At 42.1% G+C, this 17,497-nt stretch overlaps 1 protein-coding gene across 1 annotated transcript; it reads right to left on the reverse strand.

Annotated features, from left to right (window-relative positions):
* Nucleotides 1-6,246: 6,246 nt before the first annotated feature.
* On the reverse strand, nt 6,247-6,432 carry LOC131751069 (metallothionein-2). Its single transcript, XM_059054360.2, has one exon. It carries the CDS (start codon nt 6,430-6,432, stop codon nt 6,247-6,249), a length of 186 nt encoding a protein of 61 aa, XP_058910343.1.
* Between the last annotated feature and the right edge of the window lie 11,065 nt (nt 6,433-17,497).

A 17,497-nucleotide genomic window follows, 5' to 3' on the forward strand; every position in this document is an offset into this window, starting at 1 on the left:
AAGTCACTCCCCCTCTCTGGACCTCATTCGCCTTATCCTTAAAAATTACTCACCATATAAGAAGCAAAGGCTGTTAACGCCCGCAGATTACAGAGTAGGCTTGCAATCAACATTCTTTCCCTCCTTTGCAGGCTTATAAGGAAACTAGGTGAAGCATAGGCTCTGCCCTCAGGGGGTTGTTACCTGTGGAGCCAGGACAAAACACACTGAAACAATTAGACACGATAATGGAGCTGAATAACATCATAAGATGTTGCCCTGCCCTAGCACATGAGGCAGTTTGTACCTCGGACCTCTGTCGCTCTTTTGCGGCATTGCTCACACAGGGCTTCTGTTCAGTCCCTTGAACATACCAGGTCCTGCCACAGGGCCTTTGCATAGGTGGTTTTCTCCACCTGCAATGCTCTCCTTCTTGCTATCTACCTCTGCCCCCTGCCCCACTGAGATCAAGGAACTCTCTAGGCAAGATTAAATTTTAATACACTTTAGTTAAAAAAGAAATGACAGCCACCTGGCACTTGGATGGGCAGGAAGAGGAGGAAGAGTGCCAGTCTGATGTCCCCACTGTCTCAGCTCTGAGGAGGCACCTTGCTTCCCGGGAGGGCTGGCCTCTCCTGGAAAGGGTTGATGGTTCCCTTCTCCGTGTGCCTGAAGAACTTGGAACTCTTGTGAAGCCTCGCCACATTGCTTTGCAATGACTGGGTCACATGCCTTTCTGCCCCACTGGACTGGGTGCCGTCTCCATGGCAGCTCATCTTCCCAGTCGATCTTGCCAGGAGGCTGGCAGTTTGTAGCACACAGATGTCAACCCAAATGTGAATTATGGGTCAGAGCATCACTGCTGGTTCCCACAGTGCTTAACTCCACCACAAATTTCTTGTCTCCTGTTTTTTTTTTCCACAGCTTTACTGAGGTATAATTTGCATTCCATACATTTCACCCACTTTAAGCATACAGTTCAATTAATTTCGCTAAATATATACACTTGTGCATCCATACCCACAATCAAGGTTTAACATACTTCTGGCACTGCCAACATTCCCTCGTATCTCTTTGCAGTACATCTCCAGCCCCAGGTAACTACTGATGTGACTTCTGTCACTGTAATTTTGCTTTTCATAGCATTTCATATCAAGGAAATCAGATAGTATGTGGTCTTTGGTGTCTGGCTTTCTTTGCTTACTATAACGTTTTTGAGGTTCATCCACATTGTGGCACGTATCAGTATTTTTTTTTCCTTTTAATTATTATAATTATTATTATTATTTGTGTGTGTGTGTGTGTGTGTGTGTGTCTGTGTGGTACGCGGGCCTCTCACTGCTATGGCCTCTCCCGTTGCAGAGCACAGGCTCCGGACGCGCAGGCTCAGCGGCCATGGCTCACGGGCCCAGCCGCTCCACGGCATGTGGGATCTTCCCGGACTGGGGCACGAACCCGTGTCCCCTGCATCGGCAGGCGGACTCTCAACTACTGCGCCAGCAGGGAAGCCCTGATTTGGGTCTTTAAAAATTGACATCTAACACTATATTATTATTTGCAAGTGTACAATATAACCTGGTATAATCAGGTGTTTTGGTTTGTTTTTAATGTTACCCATTCTAATGGGTGTGTAGTGGTACAATATTGTTTTTGTTTGGGGGGGGGGTCGGTACGCGGGCCTCTCACTGTTTTGGCCTCTCCCTCCCGTTGCGGAGCACAGGCTCCGGACGCGCAGGCTCAGCGGCCATGACTCACGGGCCCAGCCGCTCCGCGGCACGTGGGATCTTCCCAGACCGGGGCACGAACCCGTGTCCCATGCATCGGCAGGTGGACTCTCAACCACTGCGCCACCAGGGAAGCCCTACAATGTTGAATAGAAGTGGTGAGAGCAGACGTCCTTGTTTTGTTCCTGGTTTGAGGTAGCGAGCATTGTCTTTCACCATTAAATGTGATGCTAGCTGTGGGTTTTTCACAGATGCTCTTTATTACATTGAGGAAGTTCCCTTCTATTCCAGTTTGCTGAGAGTTTTTATTGTGAATAAATGCTGACAAATGCTTTTCCTGCATCTACAGAGGTGATTATATGATTTTTCTCCTTTGATAATATGGTATAATATATTTACTGATGCTTGGATGTTATGCTAAACTTGCATTCTGAGATGAACCTCAAACAACCATGATATATTATCCTTTGTATGTATTGCTGGGTTTGATTTGTTAATACTTTAAAAATATTTTTGTACCCACGTTCATGAGAAGTATGTATCTATAGGATTTTTTTTTTTCTTGTGATTTCGTTGTCTGGCTTTGCTATCAGGATAATACTAGCCTCAGGAAATGAATTGGGTAATGCTTCTTGTATTTTCTGAGTTTCTGCAGAATTGGTAGTATTTCTCCCTTACGTATTTGATTAGGATTCGCCAGTGAAAGTCATCTGGGCCTGGCCTTTTTTTTTTTTGTGGTATGTGGGCCTCTCACTGTTGTGGCCTCTCCCGTTGCGGAGCACAGGCTCCGGATGCGCAGGCTCAGTGGCCATGGCTCACGGGCCCAGCCGCTCCGCGGCACGTGGGATCTTCCTGGACCGGGGCACGAACCTGTGTCCCTTTCATCGGCAGGCGGATTCTCAACCACTGTGCCACCAGGGAAGCCCCTGGCCTTTTCTTTGTGGGAAGGTTTTTAATTACCAATTCAAATTTTTAACTTCACATAGGTATATTAAGATCTTCTCTTTCTTCTTGAGTCAGTTTTGGTAATTTTTATCTTTTGAGAAATTTGTCCATTTCCTTTACGTTTTCAAATTTCTTGGCATAAAGTTCATAATATTCTCTTGCTGTCCTTTTTCTTCTCTTGTTTATATTTATTCCATAACAGATTTACTGAGCCATAATTAACATACAAAAACTACATATTTTAGGGGGTATAATTTTATGCATTTTGACATATATATACACTAGTGAAACCTTTACCACATCAAGATGAGAACAAATCCACCACCCCAAATGTTTCCTGTGTCCCTTTGTATATTGCATTATAGTTTTCATCTCGTAAAATTTGACTTGAGTCTTTTTGAATTTTGAGGTATAATTGAGTTATAACATTATATTAGTTTCGGGTATACAATGTAATGATTCAATATTACTTATACTGCAAATTGATCATCACAAGTCTAGTTAATATCCATCACCGTACATAGTTACAATTTTTTTTCTTGTGTTGAGAGCATTTAAGATTTAACCTATTAACAAATTTGAAATATGCAGTACAGCCACGCTGCTGGGCATCTTTTTTAGATCTTCCAGTTTATACTGGAAATTTTAGTTTCATTGATTTTTTAAATTGTTTCTATTTTATTAATTTCTGCTATTCCCTTTATTACTTCCATTCTTGTACTTAATTTGGGATTAGTTTCTTCTCCTTTTCTAGCTTCTTAGGGTGGAAACTTGGATAATTATTTTTTATACCTTTCTTTTCCTAACATAAGCATTTAAAGATATAAATTTCCCTCTAAGCACCGCTTTAATTAAACCCTGCACATTTTGATATGTTTTTAAAATTTTCCTTCAGGTCCAGATATTTTTCTAATTTCCTTTGTGGTGTCGTTTTTTGAGCATGAGTTATTTAGAAGCATGTTGTTTAACTTCTATGTATTTGGTGGGGGAGGGTTCCCACATTTCTTTCTGCATTAATTTCTACTTTCTTTTGTGTTTAAGGAGTATACTCTGTATGATTTCAATCCTCTTAAGCATACTGAGACTTATTTTTGACCCAATACTTGGTATATTCTGGTGAAGGCTCCATGTACACTTTAAAAGAATGTATATTCTGCTTTTGTTAGGTGGAGTCTTATAAAGGTCAATTAGGTAAATTTTCTTGATAGTGTTATTCAAATGTTCTGTATCCTTCCTGATTTTCTGACTACTTTTTCTATCAATTACTGAGAGTATTAAAATCTTCATGTATTTTGGGCCATTTTTATCATAGACATATACATTTATAATTGTTATATCCTTATGCCATATTGACCTTGTAGTCATTATGAAATGTTCTTCTTTGTCTACAGTAATAATCTTTATCTTAAACCCTATTTTGTTTGTTATTAATATGACCAGTCCAGCCCTCTCATGGTTTTGTTCGCATGGTATATCCTTTCCTATCCTTTTACTTTCTTATACACAGCATATAGTTGGATCTTGCTTTTTAATCCAGTCTAAGACCCCTCTGCCTTTTGAAGGGAGGTTTAGTTCATTCACATTTAATGTATTACTGATGTGGTTAGAGTTGGTCTGCAATTTTGCTGTTTGTTTTCTACTTGTTTCACCTCTTGCTGTTCCTGCTCCTTATATATTGCCTTCTTTGTGTTAAACAAATTTTTTTTAATTGAAGTATAATTGATTTGAAATGTTGTGTTAATTTCTGTTGTATAGCAAAGTGATTCAGTTATACATATATATACATTCTTTTTTTATATTCTTTTCCATTACGGTTTATCACAGGATATTGAATATAGTTCCCTGTGCTATACAGTAGGACCTTGTTTATCCATTCTATATATAACAGTTTACATCTGCTAACCCCAGCCTCCCACTCCATCCCTCCCTCCCACACCCCCCTTCCCCCTTGGCAACCACAAGTCTTTTCTCTATGTCTGTGAGTCTGTTTCTGTTTTGTAGATAGGTTCATTTGTGTCATATCTTAGATTCCACATATAAATGATCTCATATGGTATTTGTCCTTCTCTTTCTGACTTACTTCACTTAGTATGATAACCTCTAGGTCCATCCATGTTGCTGCAAATGGCATTATTTCACTCTTTTTTATTGCTGAGTTGTATTCCAATTCCACATTGTATATATGTACCACATCTTCTTTATCCATTCATCTGTTGATGGACATTTAGGTTGTTTCTAAGTCTTGGCTATTGTGAGTAGTGCTGCTCTGAACATAAGGGTGCATGTATCTTTTTGAATTATAGTTTTGTCTGGTTATATGCCCAGGAGTGGGATTGCTGCATCATATGGTAGCTCTATTTTTAGTTTTTTGAGGACCCTCCATACTATTTTCCATAGTGGCTGCACCAACTTACATTCCCACCAACAGTGTAGGAGGGTTCCCTTTCTCCACACCCTCTCCAGAATTTGTTATTTGCAGACTTTTAAATGTTGGCCATTCTGACCAGTGTGAGGTGGTACCTCATTATATTTTGATTTGCATTTCTCTATTAGCAATGTTGAGCATCTTTTCATGTGTCCATTGGCCATATGTATTTCTTCTTTTGGAGAAATGTCTATTAGGTCTTCTGCCCATTTTTCGATTGGGTTGTTTGTTTTTTTTGTTATTGAGTTGTATGTGCTATTTGCATATTTTGGAAATTAAGCCCTTGTCAGTCCCATTGTTTGCAAATATTTTCTCCCATTCCATAGGTTGTTTTTTCATTTTGTTTATGGTTACCTTTGCTGTGCAAAAGCCTGTAAGTTTGTTTAGGCCCCATTTGTTTATTTTTGTTTTTATTTCTAGTGCCTTGGGAGACTGACCTAAGGAAACATTGGAATGATTTATGTCAGAGAATGTTTTGGCTATGATCTCTTCTAGGAGTTTCATGGTGTCATGTCTTATGTTTAAGTCTTTAAGCCATTTTGAGTTTATTTTTATGTATGGTGTGAGGGTTTGTTCTAACTTCACTGATTTACATGTGGTTGTCCAACTTTCCCAGCACCACTTGCTGAAGAGACTGTCTTTTTCCCATTGTATATTCCTGCCTCCTTTGTTGAAGATTAATTGACCATAGGTGTGTTGGTTTATTTCTGGGGTCTCTATTCTGTTCCATTGATCCATATGTCTGTTTTTGTGCCAGTACCATGCTGTTTTGATTACTGGACCTTTGTAGAATAGTCTGAAGTCTGGGAGGGTTATGCCTCCTGCTTTGTTCTTTTTCCTCAGGATTGCTTTGGCAATTCTGAGTCTTTTATGGTTCCATATAAATTTTAGGATTATTTGTTCTAGTTCTGTGAAAAATGTCATGGGTAATTTGGTAAGTATTGCATTAACTCTGTAGATTGCTTTGGGTAGTATGGCCATTTTAACAATATATGAATATTTTTTAAATAGATTTTTTTAAAAAAAAGCCAACCACTTTTATTATCATTCTTGTATTTTATAGGACAAAAAAAAAAAAAGAGGAATGTAGCAAACGTGTCAGGTTCTATAAAAAAAAAATGCAGGTTTGTGCACGTTGCTCTATTTACACCTGGGAACAGGCTCTCCCCTCCTTCAGGCGCAGCAGCTGCCCTTGTCCGAGGCCCCTTTGCAGACGCAGCCCTGGGCACACTTGGCATAGCTCACGGGGCAGCAGGAGCAGCAGCTCTTCTTGCAGGAGGTGCATTTGCACTCTTTGCATCTGCAGGAGCCGGCACACGTGCAGGATCCACCTGCGGTGCAGGAGCAGTTGGGATCCATGGCGAGAGGAAGTGGAGGCTGGGGTCCAGAGACTGCAGCATGAAAGATGGCAAGGACGTCGAGGGGGTATGCGTAAATAGATCTTTACTGGAGTATAATTGCTTCACAGTACTGTGTTAGTCTCTGCTGTACACCAAAGCGAATCAGCCATATGCCTACACATGTCCCCATATCTCCTCCCTCTTGAGCCTCCCTCCCACCCTCCCTATCCCAACCCTCTAGGTCATCGCAAAGCACCGAGCTGATCTCCCTGTGCCATGCTGCTGCTTCCCACTAGCTATTTTCCATTCGGTAGTGTACGTATGTCTATGCTACTCTCACTTCACCCCAGCTTCACCCTCCCAGTCTGTCCTCAAGTCCATTCTCTATGTCTCGCTCTTTATTCCTGCCCTGTAACTAGGTTCATCAGTACCATTTTTTTTTCATTTTAACAATATTAATTCTTCCAATCCAAGAGCATGGGATATCTTTTCATTTCTTTGAATCATCTTCAATTTCCTTTATTAATGTTTTATAGTTCTCAGCATATCAGTCTTTCACCTCCTTGGTCAGGTTTATTCCTAAGTATTTTATTTGTGTGTGTGTGCAATTTTAAAAGGTATTTTTTTTTTTTACATTCCCTTTCTGATATTTCATTGTTAGTGTTAAGAAATGCAACCAATATTTCTATATGTTAATCTTGTATCCTGCTACCTTGATGAATTTGTTTATCAATTCTAGTAGTTTTAGTGTGGAGTCTTTAGGGTTTTTCTTTTTTTAAAAAATTTATTTTTATTTTGTCTGCATTGGGTCTTTGTTGCTGCATGCGAACTTTCTCTAGTTGCAGCAAGCGGGGGCTACTCTTTGTTGCTTCTCATTGCGGTGGCTTCTTTTGTTGTGGAGCATGGGCTCTAGGCGCGTGAGCTTCAGCAGTTGTGGCATGCGGGCTCAGTAGTTGTGGCTTGTGGGCTCCAGAGCACAGGCTCAGTAGCTGTGGTGCATGGGCTTAGTTGCTCCATAGCATGTGGGATCTTCCCAGAGCAGGGATCAAGCCTGTGTCTCCTGCATTGGCAGGCAGATTCTTTTTTTTATGTGAGGATATTTTTTATTTATTTTTTTAAGTCTTTATTGGAGTATAATTGCTTTACAATGGTGTGTTAGTTTCTGCTTTACAACAAAGTGAATCAGTTACACATATACATATGTTCTCATATCTCTTCCCTCTTGCATCTCCCTCCCTCACACCCTCCCTTTCCCACGCCTCTAGGTGATCACAAACCACCTAGCTGATCTCCCTATGGCAGGCAGATTCTTAACCACTGCACCACCAGGGAAGTCCCAGCGTTTTTCTATATATAGCATCATGTCATCTGCATACAATGACAAGTTTACCTCTTCCCTTTCAGTTTGGATACCTTTTATTTCATTTTCTTGGCCAATTGCTGTGGCTAGGACTTCTAATACTATGTTGAATAGAAGTGGTGAGAGTGGGCATCCTTGTCTTGTTCTGGATTTGAGCAAGAAAGCTTTCAGCTTTTCACCATTGAGTTTTAAATTGGTTTTAGGTTTGTCATAAATAGCTTTTACTATGTTGAGATATGTTCCCTCTGTACCCACTAACAAATCTTTTAAAATGCATGATTTTAATTCTCTTTTTTTTTGATATTTTTGTAGATTTTTAGTGATTTCTCTAAGCATTGCAATATACACTTTTACCTTATCACAATCTAATACAAATGAATAATGACTAACTTTCACCAAATTTGCAGCATCATAGTTCAATTACCCACCTTTCTTTGTGCTATTGTTATCACATATATTACACCTATATGTGTTACAAACCTAGATACACAGTGTAATAATTTTTGCTTTAAACAGTCATATCTTTTAAAGAAATTAATAAAAGAAAAGAAAAAATATATCACACAGTTACCAATTTCAGTGCTCTTAATTCCAGCATGTGTATTTGGATTTAAAATTATGTCATGGATGTAGTAGGTGTTCAATAAAATATTTGTTCACTAGAGAATCAGCTATAAGGGCTTCCCTGGTGGCACAGTGGTTGAGAATCCTCCTGCCAAGGCAAGGGACATGGGTTCGAGCCCTGGTCCGGGAAGATCCCACATGCAGCAGAGCAACTAAGCCCGTGCACCACAACTACTGAGCCTGAGCTCTAGAGTCCGCAAGCCACAACTACTGAGCCCACGTGCCACAACTACTGAAGCCTGCATGCCTAGAGCCTGTGCCCCACAACAAGGGAAGCCACCACAAAGAGAAGCCTGCGCACCGCAACGAAGAGTAGCCCCTGCTCACCGCCACTTAGAGAAAGCCCACATGCCAGCAACAAAGACCCAATGTAGCCAAAAATAATAAATAAATAAATAAATATTTTAAAAAAGAAAGAGCCCTTCTCTTAAAATATATATATATATATACATTTTAAAATGGGATAATTCGATATATGCTTTTTATTGTGGTAAAATACACATAACACAAAGTTTGCATTTTAACTGTTTTGAAGCATACAGCTCTGGGGCATTCAGTACATTCACATTTTTGGGCAGCCATCACCACCACCTACCTCTAGAAATTTTTCATCTTCCCCAACTGAAACTGTGTACGCAGGGAGTTCCCTGGGGGCCCAGTGGTTAGGACTTGGCACTTTCACTGCTGTGGCCTGGGTTTGATCCCTGGTCAGGGAATTAAGATCCCACAAGCTGCCAGCGCAGCCAAACAACAACAACAAAATAAAACAAAATGACTGTGTGCCCATTAAACAGCAACTCTCCATTTCTTCCTCACTTAGCCTCAGGCAAACACTGTTCTACAGTACTTTCTGACTCTCTGAATTTGACTACTCTTAAGTACCTCATATATGTAGGATCATACAGTATTTGTCCTTAAAAAAATTTTTTTTTTAGTTTTGGCTGTGTTGGGTCTTCGTTGCTGCACACATGCTTTCTCTAGTTGCAGTGTGCAGGCTTCTTATTGCAGTGGCTTCTCTTGTTGCGGAGCACGGGCTCTAGGTGCACAGGCTTCGGTAGTTGTGGCTCGCTGGTTCTAGAGCGCAGGCTCAGTAGTCGTGGCGCAAGGGCTTAGCTGCTCTGCGGCATGTGAGATCTTCCCGGACCAGGGGTCAAACCCCTGTCCCCTGCATGGGCAGGCGGATTCTTAACCACTGTGCCACCAGGGAAGCCCAAACCCAGCATCTTTCTTAATCTAATCTTTCTATTACTGCAGCAGAGACCTGAGATACTTTCTAATCCCATAGTCTCACTTGAAAGGAAGGGAAAAACCCTTTCTCCTCCTAAACCACAATTCTTATTACCTTCATTAACTAATGTCTATATAAATTATATAACCTTTTATGTGTTATATGTATTTCTATTAATTTATATCTTATGTAATGTAAAATTATACTTTATATTAATTATTTACCAGGCACTGTTCTAAGCACTTTATGAATGTTAATTGATTTCATACTTTCTAGCGGGGAAAGTGGAAATCAGCTTGGACTGAGAAACTGCAAATCTGACCAGCCACTTATCAGTCTGGGATGACAGACCTGGGTAAAGTCAGCTGCAGGGGAACCAGGACACCATTCTCCTACAGCAATAGACACTGCAGTTGTAAAATGTCATAACTCACTTCTGTAAGTGACAACTGCTTGCTTTCTGAGATACAGCTCTTTGAAAATCATCGACTACCAAAAACTTTGCTGCTTGAGATTTTATCAGTAGGAAGTTTGGAGAAGGATGGAATGTAAGAAGCAAACATCCCTTTCTTGCCCTGAGGGTCTAAGTCACTTTGACACAGAGAAGCAGCCCTGATTTCCAACCCTAGTGCAGGGCTGCTGATAAGGGATTTCTGAATACAACATTCCACATCTATCTTAATTTTGTAGTTTCCAAGGAAACAGGACTCTGGGTCAGTGTTGCAGCCCAGACCTGATGTCAATCCCTTTAAACACAGCCCTGCTTTTCTGTGACACTGCTTCATTTAAATTCCACCCGAATGCCATCCTCCTCCAAAGTTCTGCAGTAACCTTATCTTTTCCTCTGTTTGGTTCCTTTGCTGTGTGTTCTCCCTCACTGCAGTGGGTTGATAAATCTGACTTTGTCAGATTAAAGGCCTGTTCTGGGTCTTAGCTTGATTGGTTTGGGACACAACTTTTAGGCCTCAATTCTGAGGATGCCCACGAGAAACCTGGGTTGCATGTCACCCCAGTCCCGGGCTTCCCAAACTTGAGCTTGTATCAGAATCACCCGGAGAACTTGGTAAAGCACAGATTGCTGGCTCCCACCTCCCAGGGTCTCTGATTCAGTAGGTCCGGGTGGGAACCCTACAAGTTGCATTTCTAGCAAATTGCCAGGTGCTGATGCTGCTGATTCCAAGGGACCACACTTTGGAAACATTGCCCTAACCAACCTGCATCATCTTCACATAATAGCATTGTGAGGATCAAGTGACAAGTGTATGAAGAACCCAATTCAGGATTTGGGATATAGTAAGTGCTCGATAAATGTAAGCTATTCCCGCAATTTGTTTTGTTGTTGTTATGTGTATTTTTAAACTTTTTTTTTTCTGTACGCGGCCTCTCACTTTTGTGGCCTCTGCCGTCGCGGAGCACAGGCTCCGGACGCGCAGGCTCAGCGGCCATGGCTCACGGGCCCAGCTGCTCCGCGGCACGTGGGATCTTCCCCGACCGGGGCATGAACCCGTGTCCCCTGCATCAGCAGGCGGATTCTCAACCACTGCGCCACCAGGGAAGCCCTATATTTTTAAAATCGAAGTATAGTTAATTTACAATGTTGTGTTAGTTTCAGGTGTATAGCAAAGTACTCAGTTATACATATAAATACGTATATATTTCGTTTTCAGACTCTTTTCTCTTACAGGTTATTACAAAATACTGAGTATAGTTCTCAGTGCTATGCAGTAGGTCCTTGTTGGTTATCTATTTATTCCTGCTATTTTTATTTGTTTTTTTTTTTTTTTTTTTTTTTTTTTGCCTTACATGGGCCTCTCAGTGTTGTGGCCTCTCCTGTTGTGGAGCACAGGCTCCGGACGCGCAGGCTCAGCGGCCATGGCTCACGGGCCCAGCCGCTCCGCGGCATGTGGGATCTTCCCGGACTGGGGCACGAACCCGCGTCCCCTGCATCGGCAGGCGGACTCTCAACCACTGCGCCACCAGGGAAGCCCCTATTCCTGCTATTTTTAAATGAACTACTCAGATTCTCAAATAATCCACTCACCCATCCATTCTTCCTCTGAGAGCTCACAGTCTGGGGGCAGATAGACAACCGATTAATTACAACACAAGGCAGAATGAAATAAGCTCCTTGTGTAGATGTTAAAAGCAGAACTTCAGAGTCAAATTGTAAATATGTCATTGTGTGTATTTCCCCCACTGAGTGTATTTATCCTGACCATTTCACCATGTCATTATTAGAAAACCTTCCAAACCAGAAATATTAACTCAAGCTTATGCTGAATTTCTGTTTAACCATTCTATTGTTGGACATTTAATTTCTTCCATATGTTGCTAATATAAATAACTCTCCTGTAAAGATCTTTGTACCTAAGCTGTTTGTCAGAATCACAGATGACTTTCAGAAAGAGGCCTAAAATGAGGAAATAGTTGGGGCAAAGGGCATGAATTTAAAAAAATCTCCCACTAGCTATCGTCAAATTTCTTTCCATCTCGGAATTGAAAGGTTACTGGTTAAAGCTTCTAGATGGCAACATCTGTGCTCCTTTCATAAGAGTTCCATGATTCTAAAGCACCAGGCAAAGCTTATGGGGGTCCCAGCAACAGATTCAGTATATGTTCACCGTCAACCTTTGCCTTTCACTGCTTTTTTCTGAGACTAAATGAGTGTGTTGGCCTGGATTCTTCCAGCATCTTCTACCCCTTTCTTCCTTGGTTAGAGGGCAGTCTTGGGCCAGTGTTTGCAGTGACATGAGGGCCTTATTTCAGCTTCCTTTACCCAGTCCCTTATGGTGCATGAATTGTTTTATGGGTTTTCAGTGAAGTGTGAAAGGATGGGAGGGAAACCGTTTCCTGGTGACCTTTATTTAACCCACGGCTTGGCTGAAATTTGAATAAAATGAGGCAGGTGATAATAGAGCATGAAATGGCTAAATCTATAGTCAGCCTTCATTTAAAGTAAATTGCTCTTCAAAGGGAGTAGCACCTTCACCACCATCCCCAAGGACCACCAGCCTTACCTGTGAATAGAGCATCCCTGTGGGCACTTGGCACCACCTGTTCAGTCCTGCCCTTGCTTCTAAGGACTCATGTCAACCCCATGGGAGAAACCTCCAGATACCCCCAGCCCACATCTGCTCTCTCTACTCCTGAGAGCTGCACCGGGGTCTGAGCTCTTTGCATACCTCGTCTCAATACTCCCACCTATTGGTAGCCCATTTCACAGCTGAGAAAACTGAGGCTCGGAGCAGAGTGAGAACTTTCCCGAAGGAGAAAGCAGGAGAGCTGGAGTTGGAAGTCAGGTTGCCTGTGCCCTGAGGCTGGACTGGCTGCCCCGTGTCAGTCCCGGAGAGTTGTCTGTGGACCACGTGCCTTTTGCCCAGAGTCTTTTCCCATCGCCCGTTGCTTACATCACGTTTGGAGCCCTTGTCCGTGCCTCTGTCTTGTTTTATTATCATCATCTCCTACTCTGGATGCCTGACTCGCTATTCTCTGTGTAACCCTACCTCAGCACAGGGCGGGCACGGCATGGGTACCCAGAGGTGCTTGGGGATGTCCTTCCTTTTCCTTCCTTCCTCCATCCCTCTATTCCCAGAAGGAATGATTTTGGTCAAGAAAATATATCCAGGATGCGGAAATGTCTTCATTTCCACTTTTTTTTTCCTTTTTTTTTTTTTTTTTTTTTTGCGGTACGCGGGCCGCTCACTGCCGTGGCCTCTCCCGTTGCGGAGCACAGGCTCCGGACGCGCAGGCTCAGCGGCCATGGCTCACGGGCCCAGCCGCTCCGCTGCACGTGGGATCCTCCTGGACTGGGGCACGAACCCGTGTCCCCTGCATCGGCAAGCGGATTCTCAACCACTGCACCACCGGGGAAGCCCTTCATTTCCACTTTTGTAGTTCAACTTTTAGCTTTAATTAATCAATCAATTATTTATTTATTTATTTTGGGACTTCCCCGATGGTCCAGTGGTTAAGACTCCGTAATTCCACTGCAGGGGGCACAGGTTTGATCCCTGGTCGGGGAACTAAGGTCCCACATGCCATGCAGTGTGGTCAAAATAAAAAGAAAAAATTAATTTGAAGTATAATTTACCTACAATGTCATGTTGGTTTCAGGTGTACAGCAAAGTGATTCAGTTACACATATATATGCATATATATATTCTTTTCAGATTCTTTTCTCTTATAGGTTACTACAAAATCTTGAGTATAGTTCTCTCAACTTTTTTTTAGAGAGAGACTCAAGTTATCTAAATCATCCTTCCCCTAAACCCACTACGATCTTAAAGAAAGCAATAACAATTCTAGGTAGTTCAATGTCTAATATTCATAAATGTTGACTGAACAATTTCAGCTCCCACAGGAGACACCAGGAGATCCATGCAGCAAGCACCATTCCCCCCGTGCCCTTCTTTTTTCCTTCCTTAGGTGTTTACTGTGTGGCCTCCCTGTGCTAGATACCGGCTGGAGACACAGTGGTGAAGTAGATGGGCCTGGCTCTCCTGGCCGTCCCCGTGGGTCAGGATGCAGGCGCTCACGGTCAAGGATGGCCCAGTAGGAGGTCTCTGTTCAGCATTTTCTCTTTTTCCAGCTTTATATAGTTATACCTGACAAGTAAAATTGTAAGATAGTTGAAGTGTACATCATGATGATTTAATATACATGCCCATTGTGCAAGGATACCCCCCATCTAGTAAATTAACACATCCATCACTATATATATATAAAATGTTTTTGGTGAGAACATTTAAGTTCTACTCTCAGCAAATTTCAATTATATAATACAGTCTTATCAACTATAGTCACAATGCTACACCTTAGATCCTCAGGCCTTATTCACCTTAGAGCTGAAAGTTTGTACCCTTTTAGCAAGCTTTCTTTACTTCCCTCACCTCCCGGCCCCCGGCAACCACTTTTCTATTCTCTGTTTCTGTGAGTTGGAGTTTCGTTTCGTTTTTTTTTTTTTTTAAGATTCCACATATAAGTGACACCATGCAGTATCTGTCTCTCTCTCTCTGGCTTATTTCACTGAGCATAGAGCCCTCAAGGTCCATCCATGTTGTCCCAAATGACGGGATTTCCTTCTTGTTCATGGCTGAATAATATTCCATGGTAATATATATACCACATCTTTATCTATTCATCTGATGATGGACACTTGCGTTGTTTCCCTATCTTGGCTGTTACGAATAATGCTGCAATGAACAAGGGACTGCAGATATCGCTTTGAAATCTTGTTTACAGTTCCTTTGAATTTATACCCAGAAGTGGAATTGCTGGATCTTATGGTAGCTCTATTTTTAATGTTTTGAGAAACCTCCATACTGTTTTCCACAGTGGCTGCACCTGTTTACATTCCCACCAACAGTACAAGAGGGTTCCCTTTCCTGCATATCCTGGCCAATACTTGTTATCTCTTATCTTTTGTTGTTGTTTTTAAAAAATATTTATTTATTTATTTGGCTGCACTGGGTCTTAGTTGCACCATGTGGGATCTAATTCCCTGACCAGGGATCGAACCCGGGCCCCCTGCATTGGGAGCTCAGAGTCTTAACCACTGGAGTCCCTCTTGTCTTTTGATAATAGCCATTCTGACAGGTGTGAAGTGATACCTCATTGTGGGTTTGAGTTGCATTTCCCTGATGATGTCATGCTGAACACATTTTGGTGTACATTTTGGCCGTTTGTATGCCTTCTTTGGAAAAATGTCTACTCAGGGCCTCTGCCCATTAAAAAAAATTATTTTGTTGAAGTAAAGTTGATTTACAATGTTGTGTTAATTTCTGTTGTATAGCAAAGTGATTCAATTATACACACACACACACACACACACACACACACACACACATATATACATTCTCTTTCATATTCTTTTCCATTATGGTTTATCACAGGATATTGAATATAGTTCTCTATGCTACACAGTAGGACCTTGTTGTTTATCCATTCCATATATAATAGTTTGTAGCTGCTAAACTCCCAATCCAACCCTCCCCCATCCCCCTCTCCCCCTTGGCAACCACAAGTCTGTTCTCTATGTCTATGAGTCTATTTCTGTTTTGTGGATAAGTTCATTTGTGTCATATTTTAGCTTCCACATATAAGTGATATCATGCTGTATTTGTCTTTCTCTGTCTGACTTACTTCACTTAGTATGATAATCTGTAGGTCCATCCAGGTTGCTGAAAATTCTGCCCATTTTTAAATCGGATTGTTTGGGGTTTTTTTGGTTTTTTTTTTGCTATTGAGTTGCATCAGTTCTTTATATATTTTAAATGTAATCCCTTATCAGATACATGATTTGCAAATATTTCCTTCTGTTCCATAGGTTGCCTTTTCATTTTGTTGATGGTTTCCTTTGCTGTGCAGAAGCTTTTTATTTTGATGTAGTTCCACTTGTTTATTTTTGCTTTTGTGGCCTTTGTTTTTGGTGTCAAATCCAAAAAATCATTCCCGTGACTGACATCAAGGAGCTTACCCACCATGTTTACTTGTAGGCAATGTATTCTCTCTTTAAAAAAATTTTTTATATAATTATTATTATTATTTTATATTTATTTATTTTTGGCTGCTTTGGGTCTTCGTTGCTGCACGCAGGCTTTCTCTAGTTGTGGCGAGCGGGGGCTGCTCTTCGGTGTGGCGTGCAGCCTTCTCGTGGCCCTGGCTTCTCTTGTTGCGGAGCACAGGCTCTAGGCGTGCAGGTTTCAGTCGTTATGGTGCACGGGCTTAGTTGCTCCGCGATATGTGGGATCTTCCCGGACCAGATATTGAACCCGTGTCCCCTGCATTGGCAGGTGGATTCTTAACCACTGGGCCACCAGGGAAGTCCTGGCAACGTATTTTCTATAAGACAAATATTACAGAGATCCAGGACCTGAATTTTCTTCTGCTCTCAGAATGAAATGGCAGGAACCATGGTCAATGTGTGATTTATTCTTTGGCAGCCACCCAAGGATCCTCCTGTTCCTCTCCAGCTAGCACCTGCTGGCCCCATGCATGTTGTGTCCTGTGGAAGGCCGGGGCTGAGTTTAGCGGGGCTCACACTGGCCTCTCATGGAAAACTGCTGTTCTGTGCATTGGGCTGATGTTTTCTATCACTAAAATTGAACCGTGATGGTGCTTTTTCAAATCATAGAAAAATAAAATGAATATTTTTGGTTATAAGCTTTTCCGTACCTACGGCCTTCGGTCCACACCATCATTGAGTAGATGATGGTGTCTGGGTTTGCCCCAAATTAAGCTTCATCCACTGATATTTCATAATGTCTCTGCAAAGTCACTTGAACCCTTTTGGGAAGTGCTGGCCTGGAGCATCCAAGTCAGAAGCTGCCCTCGGGGGCTGCAGGCTCGGTGCTGGTTCCCACACTTCCTGCGTCTTTGGCCCCGGGAGGTCCATAGTCTCCCCACCCTCACTCCTGTGCTCCAGGCATGCTGACCTTCTCCCAGGCCTGGGACGAACCTCAGTTCTGCTTCTCTGTGGGACCTCTGCCTCCAGCTTCTCTCTGCCTGGGGGATGCCTGGTCATATTTTCCATCTCCCACTCCATCATCACTCCTTCTGGAGGTCTCCCCTGTCCCACCCCTGCACACCCCAGACTGGGTCACCGTATAGCTCAGCTCTCATCATGGCTGTATTTTAATATGCATTTATGGGATCATTTGATTCTTGTCTGTCTTCTCCACCAGAGTGTGACTCTTCCAAGGGCAGAGAGTGGGAACCGTGTGTGTGTGTGTGTGTGTGTGTGTGTGTGTGTGTGTGTGTGTGTGTGTAAGAGAGAATACATGTATTTGTGCACACATGTGTTTTACCTCACTGTAATTTCCGCGGTCCTCAACATAGTGTTTGCACACGTCAAGCACTCAGTAAATATGTGTT

This window comes from Kogia breviceps, chromosome 1 (genome assembly GCF_026419965.1).
Source record: "Kogia breviceps isolate mKogBre1 chromosome 1, mKogBre1 haplotype 1, whole genome shotgun sequence".
Classification (NCBI taxonomy): Eukaryota; Metazoa; Chordata; class Mammalia; order Artiodactyla; family Physeteridae; genus Kogia; species Kogia breviceps.

Bases quoted from the DNA above. Each gene is read 5' to 3' on its own strand.
- LOC131751069 (XM_059054360.2), bottom strand. From the start codon at position 6,432: ATGGATCCCAACTGCTCCTGCACCGCAGGTGGATCCTGCACGTGTGCC.